We start from the raw sequence: 20398 nt of genomic DNA, 5'->3' as shown, positions 1-20398 counted from the left end.
TAAGCTGCCATCTCCTGTTGAACAGGAATATGGATTATGCTGTTTTTTTTTGGTTTCTCCCATTTCCTTTTGATTTGAAACTTTCACTCTCAACACTTTGCATGTAGACAAAAGGAACGGACATTTTTAACACAAAAAAGAGGTTGTCAATAGCAGCGACTACACTCAATTAGGTGGAAGAAGGCAGTCTAAATGTGGTTGCCCAGGGTGACTGGACAGTCATTAGAGATGACTGATGGTTAAGGAGCTGTTGTGACTCAGTGTTTAGTCTAACAATCCACAATATTATGATCAATAACTAGTGATGCCCTTTGCATTTAATGAATGCCTTGGAAACATAGCATCTTGATTTGCTTTGTTATTTTCCAATAGAGAAAAAAAATGTTGTATTGGTATCTTGGGTGGCCTGACCCTTGCAAGTCAGAGAGAGGACTAAATATTGTGTGAAGATTATAAAGCCCAAAATGGAGCAAAGAGAACACACTACTCTGCACCCTATATACCAATGGGGGTATACCAACTTCTGTAAATGACATGAACTACCAAATTTGTGAACAAATATTGCATTTTTGGCTGAAATTCACAGAAACAATGGACTGATTGGAGATACATTTTCTATCATTGGAATCATCAATTAATGGGCTAAAAGAACAACAAATAACACGTGTTGGTTAATCCAAACCAGTCCTTCCTTTAGTTATACTGAGACAAACTTGGTCTCTTACAAATACAATGAGCTAAACTCAAGTGATCAGAAGTATAAAAACCCTTGCCCCTGCAGTCAAAGTGGTCCTACTCATTTGCATGTGTATCGCTACATAAACAGGTGCATACAACAGCAAGTCCAATTCCACGCTTACTTTGCATGTGAATGGGTTAACAAAAGTGGACCTAAATCATGGACGTGGACAGCCGTGGAGAAAGGCATGATTGTGGGTTCCTGGAGGGCGGTTTGAGCACTGCCAAGATCGCAGAGTTGCTACTCCTCTCAAAGGCAGCGAACTTAAAGGCGTACAATGAAAGGAGCAGAAAAAAAAGACACTTCAAAACATTGGCTCGGTGGGAGGAGGACCGTGCCAGGTAAACGTAGGGGGTGTCAGGTGGTTTGGGCCACAAGTAAAGGAGATTCACAACACAGCATAAGGCTGAAGTTGTCACGGTGAGTGGAGCAGCGTGGACCCAAATGCAGGAGGCAGGAAGGCTTAGCAGAAAAGTCCTTTATTTAAAATGCTTATTCCAGATGAAGCAAAGCAAGGCTAAGAAGACAGACCTTCACTTTGCAAAACATTCAGTGTTATTCAAATGTTTTGACTTTACCTATAAGGTACATTTGAATAAACTAAGGAGGAAAAAGCAGTCAATTACACGGCAATACTGGAGAATATTTGTCCATTTAAAGAAGAGCAGCATTAACAAGGACAGCAGCCGTTAGCAGTGGGAATCACAAACAACAACGACTCACATACACTAGCATGCACGCACAACCAGACTGACTACATAAACTAAGCACAGAGAAATTCAGATTGAGATTGAAACACACACATGGAGTGAGACTTTATTCTACAGAACGGCATTTCTCCACTATATCTTTACAAAGCAACTACTTGTTTACTGCTATATCATTGCCCTGGATGCCTTATTTATAGTGTAAAACCTTAAAATAAATGGATTTAAAATATAGAAATGTGTTAACAATATCAGCATAAACAGTATAGACTTAGTAAGAGCTGAGTGGTCACTGAGTGTTTTTGTAAAAGCCTCAGTGTTAGAGCATCCAGTATCATTGTGCTGGATCAAATGTATCCATTCATAAATCATGTTTCCATTATCTTTCCTTGATAATGGCACTTCATCAACATTGTGACTTTGTAAAGGTGCAAAAAAATCACCCTTGAATGATGAGTAACATTTCGGTGAATTTATGTTAACGATTTTGCCACCACAGCCCCCCTGATAGGAATCACATTAAACATTGAAGCATACACTGAGACGAAAGCGCCAAGCACCAATATCTGCATTTTCAGATTCAACACCTCAACAAGGGAGTCACGGCACCATAATGTCTGCCAGCTCATATCAGCCAAAGAAGCTTCAGTGTGCTACAGAGCAGAGATTTATGTTTTTCTGGTCACTGAGTATGTATTTGATTGTCCAGCTCATTAAAACAGCAACACACTCAAGTTCTGTTTGAGAAAACGTGTGCACGTATGTGTGTGAGATGTTTAACGCCTGACTGAAACAGCTTACCCTCTGGTCAAATACGGTGATTGTATCCATAACCACGGAAGTCATTTGTCAGCTTCGCACACATAAATACACCACCTGCATTCCAAGGTTTTTTAGCTAATACATCTCCCCGGGCTTTTCCGTTTAGCTGCTGCTGTTGCTGTTGTTGTTGTTGCTGGTGCATTCCCCTGTAAAACTCATTATGGAGAGAAAGAATTAAAGGGAAGTATCTAGGTAAGATGCAAGAGTGCAGGCACTCAAACAGCTAATTGTAATAACCTGACACAAGTGAGTAATTTAGCTGCCTAAAAACGAACCCTGAGATCTAGAAGGAGCACTTTAGAAGTATGAATTAGGCTGGAGGCCATTACACACCAAGACATTTAGACTGAAAAAGAAGATACATCTTTAACTGCACTGGATTTGAATATGAAATGGTCCTGTTTAACGGTTTAAGGGAAGGATCTGAGATTATAACAGGGGTTAACATATTAGTTTGCATATTGCATTCTTTGTTGCAGACTGCCTTCCCAACCTCCATTATTTATTAGAAATCATCCATCATTAATCATGTACGACATGCCAGTTAACTCAGTAATTATAGAAAAATTGCGACCATGCAGCACTCACTTACGGACAAAATTAGGTCATATTTAAACTAAAGCCTGATTACATTTCATGTTGTGGTTCCATATGAGCAACGGTGACAAATGGGACTGTTTTTTGCTGATACATCAATTGATTGCATTAAACAGTGACAGATTTTAAGTGACATATTATTGAACGATTGTGTTCTATTAATGTGCACTGACATTTTACACAGTTGTATACTGTGAGTTGTAAAGTAGTGTGGCCTGTTTCTATTTGAATAATGAGGAAAGATGTCGTTTACACTTTTATTTCAATTACCATGTGGAGTTTTGACTATTAATGGCACTCTAGAGCAGTGTAGCTCCAGCTATAGAATATGAAAACTCACCAGCATGCACGCAATACATAAATATGCATCATCTGGCAGAGCTTCAGGGCTTTACAGATGTACAAAACTATCCTCAAAGCAGTGTTTTGAGTGTTTAGGGCATACTGAGATTACAGCTGGACAGCAGATAAGAGGAGAAGATTTAAAAAAAGATTTTCTCTCTTTTTACACAGTTACTGACTGAAGTCAGGCCGACCACAGCTGCTGTTCTCCATCAAAGATAAAACTGCAAAAAAATTATTCACCCATATTTAAAGCCTGCAAGAATGAGAAAGTGATATTAACAACATATATTTGGGTTGGAGCATCCCTTTAGATTCAAGATTCAAGGGTTTTATTATCATATGCACAGTAGCTACAGTGTAGTTATGGCAATGAAGATCTTAGGTCCCGTAATGATATCCCGTAATTGTAATGATACATATATAAATGAAATGCGTTTATATTTTTGTAGGAACTATAATGTATTCCCTGAGTACAACATAAGAATTACAGGTTTATCAAGAATAAACAATCAATCTTTCTTTTGTTTAAGTCAAAAAAGACAAAGCGGACAGTACAAAACAGTTAAATTAATAGTGATACGGAGAGAAAAGTTCCAAACAAAACTTTGGTCTAGACCAATGTTTTTCCTCTTTCTAGAAATAACTATTGTGATGCTGATTTTCTGCTATGCTTCTTTCCAAAAATGCTAGTCAGCCACCTGGAAACAAAATTAGTGGCATCTTCATCCCCTACCAATGTATTTCTCTGGGAGGAACCAGGGCAAATGACTCATTCTAGGAAGGAGGTTACATCATGAAAAGGTGCCATATGAATCAGACCACAAGCTAAAAGAGGAACACTTTCCACCAAGGAGTAAGCACAGACCAAACATTGCACCTCCTTAACGGGGTGAAAATATAACAATACATCTGTGATATTACACATCAGTAGAAGGATTTTTCTTTATTTTAATCTGTGTTGTAATATTGGTATGTATCTGACAGCGCTCTTGGTACTGATACAAGGAAGAATTAGCGTACTAGTCACCCAAAGTTCAGAGGCGAAGGCAATGGGAACAGGATGCAGATCAGAGCGGGGGAAAAACCTCTCTGCTCTGTTATTCATCGTGCAGTGCGTATGCAGTGTATACTAATGGGCTTCTAGCAGGTTGCTCTCTGCTCTACCCTATTTCCCCAATGGGAGAACTTCCTCCCTGCAGCAGGGCCAGGCTGTGCTAATTCTGGAGACATCCAGGTCTCGGGACCCGAGCCTTGCCTAGCTCCCAGGTGGGAGGGGCCGGCACAATACGAGGCTGACAACAAAATGAACCCCTGAAAGGAAAAAAAAAGAAAAAGCATCTGTATAAACTAAGAGGTTATATGCTAGGTGCAGGGTGCAATTGTTTTCCTCATTTCCTCGGGCTTGTAAAGCTGATCCACTATCAGCGACAGGGTGTGATGCCATGAGCATGGCAATGAGCTTGCTTTCTCTGGGCCTTTTGACATTTCTTTCCATGTAATAGCAAGCAAAAAGCTATTAGGCTGGTAATCAATTGATGTATCCGGAGGGAAAAAGCTTTCTGAGTGCGCAGACATTCTCCAACATGATTGAAAGTTTCTTGTTTAAGGTGCTTACCTAGGCTTTGACACATTGTATTTCTTCAGGGACAAAGAGGCCACTGCATTTAATTTTCTAAACAGATTATCTGCAAAATGGCTATCAAAACAAAAAAAAGAAAAGCAATTTATGCAAAAAGTAACACAAATTTTAAATGTCATACTGACAAATTAGCCAGAACAGAAATACCCACATATATACACACACACACATACTGAATCTGTTTCAATATTTTTAGGGTGGCGAGGGTTTATGATCATGCATCTGTGAGCGGTCAGTAGGTGTTTGAGGGTGTTGATAGCCTGACAGATTACGCTGAGGGTGACATCAGCTCTGACTCATCCTTGCCCTAGGACAGCGTGGAGACAGACAGCTTTGGGGTGAGAGGGAGGTCATCACACACACATCAAATCACATTACATCATGAAACACTAAAACCTTTTTCTTTGAGAGCTTGTGTGGCCTCCAGGAAAGCACTGAAGATATATACTGTTACATAGTTTATGGTTAGTGTTAAAAAGGAAAAGGAAAGGCTTGTTTTCATTTTTTTCTGCTGCATGTCTGTGCGTCTGCTGTTTCTTGAAAGCAGATTCAATTTTACTAAAGACTACAATTTGGTAGGGCGCCTGGGTGGCAGAGAGGAAAACCACTTGGCCACCATCACAGCGATCCGGGGAAGCAGGGTTTCGAAGCCAAAATGGGAGAAAAAAGGAAAAAACACTGAACACATCAACAGTCTATTCAGTTAGTGGACTGACAACAGCAGCCTTATTCCGGATATAAATGATATCAGTCATATTACTAGCATCATTTAAATGCCTGAGCTGTAATACTGGCAAGTCAACACAGCAGAAATCTTAATGTGAGCTGATTCTAACAGTTTCTTCATGTACTAGACTGAGAGAAGGGGATATGATTTTGGCAGCAAATTGCATCCTTCAGGTTCACAACAATGCAGCAGCTCAGAAACATTGATGCTGCATATTACTGAAGACTATCAAATGGGATACACAACAGTTAAACAGTGTAATTTAGGAAAGAAGTATCTTTCAGAAAAGCTTATGAGACAGAAAACTGCAGCTCAGGATTAGTTTACTCTCATCTTTGAAAGAACAACATAGCTGCTAAATAATTGAAATCAAAAGAGTGTGTGTATGTGAGTTTGTGTCTGCTCACTTTCCCTCCATCATGGCCCTTGTATATGTGCCACAATGGGCCTTCGTAAAGGAACAAAACTGAATTTAACTGCTCCCGCTCATTTCACAGATTTTCCAGACAAATAATTTGGGGTTTGTGCCCGCTAGCGCCAACCCTCTGTCCGTCCCACTCTCTCTGGCCTATAATTACATGCCATTCATTTGATTTGTTCATTAGTTCAAGCCTCGGCTGGGTAGAAGCAAAACGGAACCCTCTTATTAGTGGTTCATGACTCGGCTCTCTCCGTGGTGAGTTCTGGAGCGACGGTGGAAAACAGCAGCGGTGTAGTGCTAGAGAGGGGAAACAGGCGGGAAGACCTTATTTTAACCCAAAGCACACAACTTCATGAAGAGAGACAGCAGGGGATGCACACTGTCGTAATAAGTGTATATCCGTAAAACCTCTAACACTGCTGTGCTGTTGAGAAGGTCACGAGCTCTGATATTACAGACAACAAAACACTGAAGGCTTGAACCAAATCTTTGGCAAGGAATAACTTTTCCTGCGAGGATTATAGGAGCATTCTTTCCACATTACACACGGGTGCTTTTAAAACAATTTACAATCAAACCAAAGTTTTAACCACTGAGCATATGCTGTATAACTGAGAACAATCTATTAATACTCAAATAGGGGAGGGTTAGATCTGCTAGGGTCTAATATGCCGTCACATATTTGAGCTTTGGATAAGTTAAAATATTCTTGTAATTCCCAATTCCTTCTATACTTTTATAAATGTCTCTCTTCCTCTATGCCACTCATTTTCATCATTACTGTATGTTGCAAGTCATACATTTTTTCGTTTATGTCACAGAATCTTACCAGTCAATTTTAAATAGTTTGAGGCCCTGAAAAATTCAGGAAGTCATCAATAGGTAAAATCCAGATATCTGCCTCGTCTGAATAGTGTGTTATGGTCAACGGTGCAAAATCGCCCTACCTTGTCAACCCTGTTGGGGTTCCATTCTTGGACCGTTACTTTTTTTCCCCTGTACATTAATGACTTGCCTAATGTATGTCCTGAGTTGAATGTGCAAATGTATGCCGATGATGCGGTCATCTTTATACACGGGAAAAACACTGAAATGATCTCATCTTGTCTCTTTAATGCTTTGGACAAGGTTCAACACTGGCTGAACAACATTTGCTTACAGTTAAATGTAAAAAAAAAAACAGTATGCATGATGTTCAGTAAACGACCAGTCAAAATGTTGGGATGGGAAAGGGATTCCCTATATTTTTTCTTTGTCTTTTCTTTTTCTTTTTGTATTATTGTCTATATAATTTGTATCTGTGTATATAAGTCCCTCTGTGAGGGCAAACAACAACAACAACAAAAGTTGGTCACAAAAAAAAGAAACATATCAAGAAAATATCCAACACTATTAAATTCAAAATGTTAAACAAATCAGACCTTTCTTAACTGTCAATGCTGCAAAGCCATACCTCCACTGTATGATTCTATCCCACATAGAATACTGTTTGACAAACTGGTCGTTTGCTTGTGCCACAAACCTGAAACCAATAGAACAGCTGTACAAGAAGGCTATCAAGGTGTTTGACAGAAAGCCTAATTCATACCACCACTGTACCATCCTTGAGAAACACAATTTCTTGAGTTTTGACCATCGTTTTTTTTATAAATGTTTACATGGACTGGCCCCCCCCTCCCTTAGGGGAATTCATCCACAAAAAACACACTGGACGCTGCACTATGTCAGAAACCAGAGGAGACTGTGAAGTCCACCGTAGACGGACCACTTTTGGACAAAATGTACTTTCCATTAAAGGCAGCTCATTGTGGAATAGCCTCCCGACTGAGATACGGGATTGTCCCACTCTCAATAGTTTTAAAGGTCAACTAAAAGAATGGTTGAGAAACAAACAAACGTGCAATCACCGCTAAATGCACTTTAACACAGGGGCATCTCCTCTTGCACTTTTTGTAGTTCTTGTATCTTCTCTTGCACTTTATATGTCGTTGCTGCTAGATTGTACTGCCATGTGGTAAATACTTGTGTATGCTGCTCTTGCTCTTTTGCACTTTTTGCATATCATGTATTTGTTTTTGCTATGTGTAAAATTGTCATGTTCTTAAATGTTTTATGTGAGGGACTGCGGATGGAAATTAGCTCCAAGCTAAAATCCAGCATATTTACACTATTTGCATTTTTTTGTTTTAAGTGTTCATTAATGTGCATTGTCCCTGCTAAATAAACCATTAAATGAAATGGAGGATCTGGAGAAGGATGTGCACTTGGAGATTACCTCCATTGCCCCATTTTCCACTTTAACCCAGTCAGTTAAAGCATGAGAAGGCGAGAAGCAACACATCTGATTGAAGATGCTGCATGGTGAGCAACTTCCTCCTTACATCATTCCCTGCTCTCCATCAGTATTCACATGACAAGCTAAAGGCATTCATATTTGATCACCATTTGTTTCATAATACAGGTATGTAGGTTGATGGCAGTTGTTAATCATGAATATGCATCAAGGGATATTATTAATAGTCATGGGTACATATGTTGGCCCCAATATACAGCCAGAGTTACATTTCTATTTTGGGGTAATTGTGATAAATAACATGTCAAAAAATGATAGAAATTTTTCAAATAGAACTAAATCTAAAAGAACACATAGTTTAAAGAGGCTCTATTATGCTTTGGGGGTTTTCTCTTTCCTGTAGTGTGTTACATTGGTTTTTGTGCATGTCAATGCTCTACAAAGGCTAAAATCCTCTCCCACACACTCCCCCGCCTCCTTGAAACGCCTCCATTGGACTCTGTGTTAACTTCCGTAACATAGTGACATCACTAACATCATAACAACAAAAGTATGGAGAACTGCTAGAAGGACTAAATGGTAGGTCTATTTACTTTTTCACAATGCAGGAAGTACACAACATTATGATATGCTAAGGGAAATTTCTAAGCATTTGACCAATCACAACAGAGCCGGCCAGCTAACCAATCAGAGCAGACTGGGCTCTGGTTTCAGACAGAGGGTGAAAAGAGGTGCTGCATCACAGGCAGGATGTGAAAAATAAAGCCCCTTTTGAACATTTAAGAATGTTAACATGTCACAGAAGAGGCACACAATACAAATAGGAACCTGAAACGGAGCATTCTAGGGCCCCTTTAAAAGTTCATATTCATGATATATATCAGTTAATGTGTACTGAGGCAAATTGGTGCTTAGAACTACATGCTAACGCCACCATGCTTTAAACATTTCAAAAATAATGTTAACATGATGGTGTTAAACAAGTATGATGCTTTCTATATTCTTGATAAAAACAAGTCACCGCTGAGTCTGTTTCGAATGTTGTTTGATTTCTGATTTAAATTCTTGCAAAATGTAGCTAATTAAAAATTCTGCCGCAATTATGTTGCGAAAGGAAAAGTCAGGGCTGGTTTACCAATGGCTAGACAAAGCCACTCAGCAGGATGGATGACGGATTTAAGTTGTACACTGAATTCTCATGAATGATTCATGGATAACTCATCATAGTGCAATACAAGAAAAAGGTCACCTAATACATGTTCTCTGCTCTACAAACACAAAAACACATATTTATGCCCACCTGCTGTTCCTCACTGGAGGTTTTCCTTTTAGTATTCAGCATGTATCAAAATAAAAGCACAGGTCACCAAGATGTTGTGAAATAAATATGTCAGATGGTGCGGATGAAAGCAAAAAGAAAGGTACAAGAGCTATAACCACTCTCCACATGAGATCAAAAGCCAGCTTCTTTATGCTTTACACACACTGAGATCAGATGGGAGCTGGTTTAACGGACTGTCATACCAACAGGGGAGCATTACACCCCAGTGGTTTTCATCCACATAAAAAGCAGAGCGCCGCTGAGAGTGGCAAAGGATGAGGCTGTCAAATCACACAATTCTTTGTCTTCCTTTCCTTGTACATTACCAGCAAAAAGCCAATGTCATCACCCAGCACTGCAGGAAAGAGAAGCTGTATGCGTTATCAGGCTGTCAGTACCACTCATTATACAATTACTGGATATGCTGCTGCTGTAATTAAAGTCCCCTTTCAGCACTCCACACACCATGACCTTTTCCAATGCAAACACTCATTGTCTCAGTTAAACCCAAGGCCCTTCCATTGGGATGTAAATGGCCATTTTAATGTTGGTGAAAAAGAAAAATGTGTGCACATGAACTCAGGTAAAAAAAAGCCTCATCTGGGATACAAGGCTTGAAAGGTGTCGTGGAAACTGGAGATAAACACTTGAGGAGACAGAATACCCTCGACCATCATAACCTATAATCAGAAGATATGCAAATGATAGAGATGTTTCCTCAAACAATGCAGTGCCACTTGTCTTCTGGTTCCCTGGGAACTCTCCTGTCAGCCTCACACAGGAGAATGGGAGTGATAGCAGAAAAGGCTGTTTGTTTACCATGTCACTGGAACAGCCGTGTTGAGAGGGAGGGACCAGATGGAGGAGCAGAATAGACAGCAAATCCATCTAGAGAGGGTATTGTCCTCTCAGTCACTGGTACACGCCTAAAAAACAACTAGGGTGCAATACAGAATCACAAAATACTCACTGGCAGCAAAAGATAAAAGATGCTTTCCATCCTAAAGTGATACTGGAAGTTTGCTGCAGTGTCATCATACAATAAATGAATCATGCACAGGAAAAGCAGCTAGATTATTCACACACTAGCTCGTAGAGAATAAATGTGACACACACCTTGTCTATGAAATGACACCCTATTTTGTTCTCATTTAAGCGTTTTATATTCAGTAAGAGGGTGAGATACAAAGGGCCTAAAGCTGTCCTGGGTCATTAAACCACACATTTTCTTTCTTCTCTCAGAATGTGTTTTCTGGCACTTACAGCTAGCAAAGCTGACAGATTAGACAGGGGGCTCCTTCACAGGCTGCTGTGGGCTTCAGGAGGGTGGGCTGCTCGCTGGTGCTTGGGGCAGCAAAACCACGCCTGTCACGGTTTGACGGGGCCAATCCAGAAGTGCGGTCATAGCCGGGTATGATTGATGATATTATGTACTCACACAGGATCTGAATGCCAGCACACTCCTGTGATTTAATCCCTGTTCCTTCATCTAACATCCAGGCGTAGCAGATGGACTTCTACAACCCCAAATCTCTATTTCCCCGAGGCCAACGCCATAAGTGTCAAGACCACCATAACTAATCAATTCTTTGAGGTAGCACTAACTGAATACAGGAGTTGCAATACATTCATGTGTATTGATTATATATGTTCATATATGATCTACTATAGGGCAATGATATACAATTATCTGACTCTTATAAGACCAGAGAAGGTCTTTTTTTTTTCCCTGACATATCAGATAAGAAAATGAAAGATGGAGTGGTTGTGACCTTGGCTTTGCCTCCGCCCGCAGATTAATCAAGTAGAAAAATGGCCTCCATTGCGGCTGCTTTGATACATTTTTAAGCACATTTCTATATTTGTATGAAAGCCAGTCATGATAAACATGGCCTTTAACCCACTGCATATAAAAAGCATATTGGATATTAAAATACCTCAATGCCTTTTTGTCCTGCACACACAAAACCCTTAAAATCCCTCCAGTTGGACAACACTGACCCCTAGTGGTGATTCAGGAAACTTCAAAACATGCACACTTCAGTATAATTGTCAATACCACAGACATAATAATCCTTTTTCCTCATGTAACATAGTAAAACACAAGGATCAGGCTATACATCTGCAGCTAGTCTGCTAACACAAACGTCAGCATGAGAGTTAGAGCTGTCAGGGAGTAAATCCAGGAATCAGCAGAGCTACACTGCCTAGATTAAGCCAACCATCCCCCCCCCCCCCCCCCCCCCCCCCCCCCAGCCGGACCACAAAGAGCTTCATTGTACTTGGATAGCATATAAAGAGGAGAATGATTTTGGCAGTGATTTTCAATTCTATGTTGGCCTTGCTGGCTTCAGAGGGTTATGAAATTGTTCCAGAATGAACGACATTTACTAATGTTCAGATGCTACAGATGGAGGGAGAGGGAGATGTGGAAACATGCAGGAGAGACTATTGTTGTAAAATTGGTTGAAATAAAACGATATAGAAACAGTAGTGTACTAAAAAGCTTCTAAAACAACAGCTGGTCAATAGCTGTGTAATCATTCCAACAAAAGTATAGAGAACTGCTAGAAGGACTAAATGTATGTAGGTCTATTTACTTTTTCACAATGCAGCAAGTACACAACATTATCTACGTAATAAAAGGTGACAGTTCCCACTGCAGCGCCACATTTTTACTGAAGAGGAAACCTACCTGAGCAGCTGAAGATACACGACCTCAGATCAAAGAAGAGGTGGCCGCTGATTCATCATTGGTAGCGACAAATTATCATCAATACCACTCTACCACATTATCATCAATCTCTCTCTCCAAAGACAAAAGTATCTCTCCATGCTAAATTGTGAAATCAATGCGTTTCTATCACTGAGAGGAATTGGTCTCAGAGTGATCTCTGCGGTTGAGTAATGTGAAATCTATCGCAGGTTAGTCCACATGGCCTGGACAAGATCAAAGACAAGACCCCAGAAAACTTCGTATTGATCAGCAGAGAGAATGCAACTGAGGAGTGAAGATGTGAGTGGAATTGGAAACACTCACAAACTTGTAAATCATCTCAAATGTGTGATCAAAAAGTGATTAAAACAACAAGATAACTATAGTACTAGTTTATATTACTTGACTGACATAATGTTCCTTTTTCAGCTAAATGTTTGATCAAACGTACTTCACACTTCTCCCCATTTAAATCTATGCAGCTAAATCCTGATAACTAAAGTTTAAATTGGAAATGGTATGGACATCAGAGCCCATAAATTAGATTTGACGAAATGAAGAATTGTTGGCAATGACACACAACTGGTGCACTTATGAAAGCCAATAATCTATGTTTAAGAAGATCAAATGTATATGATGTACAGGGTGAAAACCTCAGGACTGTTTCCTCATGTTTTTACTGTCCTCATACTTTAGTGTTTCCATAGATAAAGTGCTTGAGGCGAACTTACCTTGGGCCACTTGGGATTGAGCTCGCAGGCTTTTTCAGCGTCCTCCAGTGCCGCCTGGTGCTGTCCAAGTTTGAGACGGGCTGCTGAGCGGTTACTGAACAGTATGCAGTTCTGTGGGTCAGCCTGCAAGGCGTTGGTGTACAAATGGATGGCCGCCTGAAAGTCACCCCGCTGACATGCCTCATTGCTCTGCTGCACTTTCTCCATGAACTCTGCTTTGCTGAGCCCACACCTGGCCCCGTCATCTCCTGAAATACATCGAATAGGTCTGCCCGCTGTCCGAGAACCGAATATGGAAAACTGAAGAAATACACAGAGGGGATTGACAGAGCTGTAATCAGTCAAATTCAAAAATGTTGTGAAACTTAACCGACGGGAATGCACTTAAACAAATAACAGTTCTTAAAAGTTGAGTAATACAATTCAAATACATATCTTGGCAATAGGAGGGGGAAATGGGTAAGGTATAGAACACACAAGATAAGATTATTTAAAGGTCCCATGAAATGCTTTTCCGGTTATTACCCGTCCCCTTGTGTGTTATGTAGCTTTTTATGTAAACGGTCTGCAAAGTCACAAACCCTCAAAGTACACCCTGTAGCGAGTAAAACTCTAAGACAGAAAAGACCTGTCTATGCTGCCCCAGAACGCCTCGTTGGAGATTTTTCTTTTTCCTTTTCCATTTTCTTCTTCCTGAGTAAAGTGACGTAAACGGGCATAGTGACGTAACGGCTCCGCGGATTGGTCCAAATGGAACAATCCGTGGAGCTCCTCACACACACACACACACACACTCAGCCTTATATTTTCTCAGCCGTGCTACTCCGCGGAGTTTCGCCAGCACACACACTCACTCAGCCTTATCTTTTCTCAGGCTGTGAGTGTGTGGCGAACTGTGTGGCGAGTGTATGCGTGTGCTCAGGCTGAGTTCCGCGGTGTCTCGCTGTCTCGCAGACCCCACGCAGCAACCAGGAAACGACACCAGTAATACAGCTCACACTGTCCGCTCCTCGATCCTCAAAGGGCGGAGCAGCGAGCCCCGCAACGTCCCGCCAACACGGCACCCAGACCCCCTGCAGCATTCTCATCTGTTTGTCATTACTGGTGTCCTTTTCTGGTTGCTAACAAACGCCATTGTAACACATAATCACTGATGTTCCGCTGTAACGGTGGTGGACTCATCAGAACATAGTGGGCGAGCTGACCAATCAGAGCACAGTGGGCTCATAGGGAGGGGGGGGGCAGGAGCTCCAACAAGCCGTTTAGAACAGAGAGTGAATACACATACTATAGAGAGATGCTGTATGAGAAACCAATGTGATTTTGGAACATTGAACAATGTAAATCTATTCTAGTAGACCTCAACAATGGAATTATGAACAGTAGAAATGGCCATGTCATGGGACCTGTAATGTGTTTCAGCTGTAAATGTATTTTTTTTGTGGCTGGTATACAGAATTTAATATGCTGTATAGTTTGTCAATGTGTGATATGACTCAGCATGTTTCCGAAAGAGTGTGTGAGAAAGCATATTTGCCAAACTGACTCATCTTTTCCCACAAAAGCAATGAAAACAAGCACTGTAGTGTTATGATGAGTGTGATAATGTGCTGAACAGACCTTTTGACACTTGGAATAGCAAAACAAACCATTAGTTTGATGCAGTTTAGCCAGCTAAAGGACCCTTGTATTGTGCATGCCAACAGTGTTATTGCTCTCTGGGAAACTGACCTAACTAAACTGTTGTTAGTGTTATTTGTTCCAACTGTGGTTTTCCTGTTATGTAAAGTGAACATCACTGTCTGCTGTGAAGAAAACAAAAAACAGAGAGGATATGATTCATATATTTTGGCCTAGTATAACTGTGTGAGGGTTAAGTCTCTATAGACTTTAATTTAGCTCAAATCAAAGAAAGACCTTACAGAAAAGCACACAGAGACTGACCTGAAGTCCACATATTCTGCAGTATAAAAACATTTTATTTAGACTAACTAATCAGTTTATCTTTGAGAGTGTATTGTGACATAACCTTAAATTAAAACTCGATTTCCAAAATAATGTGAATTGTTCTGCCAGCTATAGGTCTGTGTGTGTCTCTAGTGAGATTCCTGATATTGCTCCTTGTTTTGACCTCTGAGAGACCGCCACATCTGTACAGCACATGGGATATTGGTTTCAGTCCTGAAGTCCAAATAAGGTTAACTCACCTTTGTTTATGAAGAACAGATCCACCAAGGTTAAAAATAGGGTATGCCTTTGGCAAAGACAGTTTGATCTTTCACATCCTGTCAGTTAAAAACAAAGCCCATAACTATTCTGATGTTCACAGCCGTTTACCTAAGTTTAAACACACAACAATAGTGTTAAGTTCAACCTTATAAAGACATCTTCAGTGCGCTGCTAAATCTCCTACCACAATAAGATTAAGCCTTAAAGCTGCCTTAGAGCAAGGCCATTGGCAATAATGTGGGATTGAATCTATAATTGTAAAAATTAATATTCAATGTATTACTCTCCTGAACAAACCAAAAGGCAAACCATTTGAATGTAAGACCAATTTGTGCAAGTCTTGCTGTAGCTGCATTTAACCAATATAGTGTAATTGATTAAGTAGATGAGTGATGTATCCATTTATCAGGAAAGGTTTGTGAGTATTACTGAATCAGGAAATTCATCCCAGGGTTGCATGTTTTTAGGGCTGTCCTTTATACCGCTTTCTCACCACTCCTCCTCGGACTGAATTCTGGGATATGGCAGGCTGGGTAATTACTTCCAGAGGCCCGGCGAGTAGACGCAGCAAATATGAGGGCTTAAGTAGGTCCAACATCAAGTTACAGCGCAGTACCAGGCAATCAGTAGCTTTCTTGCACCTTTTGACCTTCCACCTTTTTCTGTTTCTTTTTTGCAAAACAACCTACTCCCTGCTATATTTTTCTAGAGTAAAAACTAAAGTCTTGAGTGCTTTATATTGTATCTCCATGTATCTATTTAAAGTGTGTGTTTAGGTGATTACAGAGCATGCGAGGCAAGTATAGGGACAAAATAGATTATATAAAGTAAGACAATGACCAAAAGCTAAAACAAACTGAAGAATTGGTATGCCGTTTTTAAGAAACACAATATAGTGTACCTTTTAAAGCCAATGTAACACCTTCACATTGTTACAAAAATCCATTAAGCTACAACAAAATGATGTAAAACAGTGGGATTTGTGCAAGGAGGTCTTAAAGCAAGTGTTAGCTGCTGGGTTTGTTGCTGTAAATCCTGTGGAGAGCTTAGCAACCCACCTCTCAGAAGTACACAAACAAGCTGAGGGAGTGACGTCCACAGCACAACTGACAGCACTGTCACGCATGATGAAATTCAAAGGTTTGCTTCCAAAGCAATGTCAGGAGAAGCATCTATTATTGATTAGTTCTCCCAGGGGCCCGAAGAGCATGCAGGTTTTCCTTTCAGATAAACACTGTACACTAGACCAGAGAGGAGTGAACCGATCAGAGATTTTACAGGAAGGTCCACGGTGAGTGCTGTCTCATGTGTTTCACTGGGCTGCCTACTGTATGTGGGCAGGAAGGGTGGAGAGGGAGTGATAATGAGAGCCTACACCAACACAGAGCACACCCTGCCAACCTAATCACAAGGAGACAGAGATTAAGTCAACTCTCCATAGGAAAAACACAGTCTGTAATACACAAATGTACTTTTTGTTGGGGAATAATGTGGATGTAATCATGGTTGTACACACAAATGAACTGCCACTGTGCAAGCCACTTTGTTCATGCAAAACAAAAGAAGTATGATTTAGGTTTAGAGCCTATTTTGTAATGTGTATGATCTTCTATTTGCATTTGAATCACATTAATGTTAGCTATTGTGTGAGCCAGGAGAGCAGAGCACACACATCCTCTGTGCAGTCCAGCACAGTTTGCATGACTGGAAAATCGATAGAGGGCTTTTACGAGCTTTTCGCAGGAATGGTCATTTGGCATTTCCTGTCCAGGACGCGAGGTAACAAAAGTGTTATTCAACAAAATGCCAACAACTACAAAAATGGCAGCTTGCATGACAGTATAGAAAGTAGTTGTTTTTTGTCTATTTACCTTTTCTTTCAGAGTCGCTTGCTTCTCCATCCTGTCTGACTGCTTTGGTTTGTGCCACGGGTTATCGCTCTCATCCCATCACACTCCTTATGGTCTTTTTATTTGGTTCAAGGTGCTGTTGAAAAGTTAGCCGAAAGGTCCACGTTTTAGTCGCTAAACTCCGAGGAAAATCTACGAAGACTGAGCTGTGTTGCCTTCAGGAGAAACTTTTCTCAGGAAAGTGCGCCATGTTGTCAAATCTTTTCCTTTTTTTCTTGACGTTTTTCCTCCTGTTGCCATAGCGGATTTCTGACCGCTGTGAGGAGGGAGGTTATTCCAATGAAAGGGACATTTTTTATTAAAGAAGCATCACTTAGTTTTGATTTGCATGTTTTTATACGTGTTACAAACTATTTGTGAAGTGCAATTCAAAGCAAATGTTTGCTCACTTCCAGGTCGTTGGCGTTCGTAGACTTTGTAAGGGCTCAGGGTGGAGAGGAAAAGGGGCACCTCGCCCGCGTGCAGCACCTTATTGGTGCCCAACCTGGCCTGACTGATGATGCGTTCAGGTAAAATTGTTCAACCAGAAATAATGACCTGTTTAGAAATGAAAAAAGGAGTTAATTTCACTCTCTTGGGTTGTAGACCTACTTCCTAAATTATGACAGCAAGTACAGATTGCTGATAAAATAATGGTAAAATAATGGTACAATTGCTGGCATTTACATAATAACATTTTTACAGCTTATTTAACGATATGCACCATTTGTCTTTATTCACTTACCTATCATTGCAAATAAATAACACTGCAAAAGTGCATAAGCTATTCAAATGATGTGACTACAAGGCTAAAGCAGTTGCGGCAATCATCTTAATATGAAAACATTCAATTTATTTAATTTAATTTCTTGTTTGGTGTTTTTTGTTAATGGTTTGGATCATTCTGGTCTACAATCCAACCCAGCAGACAGTATTGTGCCTTTACGCTAGTTGTCACCAGAGGTGGGGAGTAGTGGAGTACATAGGCCTATACTTCGTTTCTGTACTCAAGTAATTTACTTATTTTTCTGACGACTTTTTACTTTTACTTCTTACATTTTTAACTCAAAGACCTGTACTTTCTACTTCTTACATTTTCATAACAGATTCGTTACTTTAGTTTTAATCTGTGTTTGGTGGCGTGATCATTATTATTTAGAGTCATTGCGTGCCTATCGATTTTAACACGATTCGTGTATCCTTCATTTCCTGGTCTTCTCTAAAGCCCGCCACACTGTCCCGAAATTGACACCAGATGGACACACGAATATGGAATTGTGAATTTCGCACGAAGATGGCCCCGAACTTGGTCTACGATGCCTACAGAAGGCCACACGATGGCACCCGAACCACACACGAAAATATGGTCGTAGACTTTACTGATGATTTAGAATGTATCCAGACTCAACGAGAGCTTGTGCCTCTTCGGTGGGTGCTAACATTTAAACATACACTTTCTCCGTCTTTATATGTAGATTAGAAGATATTACTTATCTCCGTCATGTTGTTTCCATAGCAACAACAACTACCTGTCAACAGCGTAAACTCGCCTTCAAAATAAAAGCATCTAAATAAAACAGGAAGTTAACTTAAATTACATTTAAGACATACAACTGCAACGAAAGTTACAAAAACAATGTAATATCCTTTTCAGTTTCACAGAACACAAATTGGGTTATTTACATAATATGTTTACATGATTTTGTTGTGCAATAAATGCAATCTCGATGTCATCGTACTATAATACGCTGTCTACAGTACATGGCGGCATTGCGAGGGCTTCACGTAGTGGTGTTGCCTTCCTAAGATAATCGGGCAGCTTCTTGTTTCCTTCGTATTGTCTTCGTGAGGCGAAAAATGCCTGATGGCACCGATGATCAGACGAAGATGACACGATTTGACAAGATGCCCTCACGAGTGCCTTACCAAGGGCAAAATGGACACACAAATTCAACACGAAAATGAACCTTCGCAAGGTCCTTCGGCAATTTTTTGGCATGCCAAAGATTTTGCCACCGCTCACGAAGTTGCTGCCGGAGCCTGAGAAACTCCACCGGCGGTCATACGATGGCTTAAGATGCCCTCACGAATGGCCCGCTGTTGTTACGATCAGAGCCGAATTTGAACATTTCCTTTATCGTGTGTCCATCTGGTGTCAATTTCGGGACAGTGTGACAGGGGCTTTAAGAAGAGGGACCAATGAAAACGTTGTCATTTTGCCGTTGTTCAGCATCGAAACGTTCATTAGCTAACAATGACATTATTGTTCTATTAATATAAAGGGAGGTCAGTTACTCTATAAAACAGTTGGTAGTTATGGGTACTTTTTACTTAAAGGCCCCCTATTATACTGTTTTTCATCAATATATAATAGGTCTCAGATACAAAACATGTCTCTGAAGTGTTTGGCTTGAAATACCCAACAGATCATGCATTGCAGCATCCCATAAACCCCTCTGTTTCAGCCCTGTTTCAAAAGTACTGATTCTCTGTCTTTCACTTTAGATGAAAATAAGGAGCCACTCCCAACGCCCCTCTGAGAGATATTTGGTTAAAAAGAACACAATGGTGCTCTAGGAGGAGATTCAGGTGATAAGGTGGGGGGGGTTACCTTGGTTGGTAATTGGCTAATGGTTACACAAGCCAAAAAATCGTTATGACATCATAAAGTGGCCAAAATCTGATCAGCTCATTTTCAGGTTTTTAATATAAATGTATCAGGACAAAAAGTGAGCGAATCTTTTTTCCTGAAACTTTCAGAATCTCTTTACACAGAGAGGACACATGTCTATGTATAAAATACTTATAAAAGTGCATTTTGCATGATAGGTCCCCTTTAAGTACATTTCGAAGCCCATACTTCTTTACTTTTACTTGAGTAAAGAAGTTTAGTCCGTACTTCTACTTTTACCAGAGTATTTTTAAACACGACTATCTGTACTTCTACTTGAGTAAAGGATGTGTGTACTTTTGCCATCTCTGGTTGTGCCTTAAAACCAAAAGAGAAGAAGGAGAACACTATTTGCAGACATTGCTTGAACGCAGCAGGATTTTAGTTAAGTCAGAGAATTTTCAGCTGACTGCAGTTTCCCTCAGTTTTGTTTGAGTCCAAAATCTCCACCCTCATTAAACTGTTTTTGCAGCCACAGAAGAGATAGCTGACCCCTGCAAACTTAATTTTGCATAAATATGCAAGCAGTCTGTCTTATAAAACCAAGAAAT

At 40.3% G+C, this 20398-nt stretch overlaps 1 protein-coding gene across 4 annotated transcripts in view; it reads right to left on the bottom strand.

Annotated features, from left to right (window-relative positions):
* LOC117472635 (tetratricopeptide repeat protein 28-like) overlaps nt 1-17611 on the bottom strand; it is a 172419-nt gene extending 154808 nt beyond the window's left edge. For all 4 annotated transcript variants that reach the window (XM_034117935.1, XM_034117936.1, XM_034117938.1 and 1 more), the window contains exons 1-2: nt 17159-17611; nt 13059-13358 (exon numbers count right to left, since the gene is read on the bottom strand). In XM_034117935.1, the coding sequence (XP_033973826.1) occupies nt 13059-13358; nt 17159-17188 (330 nt within the window). In that variant the 5' untranslated portion in view covers nt 17189-17611. The remainder of the gene's footprint in view (nt 1-13058; nt 13359-17158) is intronic.
* Between the last annotated feature and the right edge of the window lie 2787 nt (nt 17612-20398).

This window comes from Trematomus bernacchii, unplaced genomic scaffold (genome assembly GCF_902827165.1).
Source record: "Trematomus bernacchii unplaced genomic scaffold, fTreBer1.1, whole genome shotgun sequence".
Lineage (NCBI taxonomy): Eukaryota > Metazoa > Chordata > Actinopteri > Perciformes > Nototheniidae > Trematomus > Trematomus bernacchii.
Note: the sequence above shows the minus strand (reverse complement) of the source record. Positions and strands in the feature narration are given on the sequence as shown.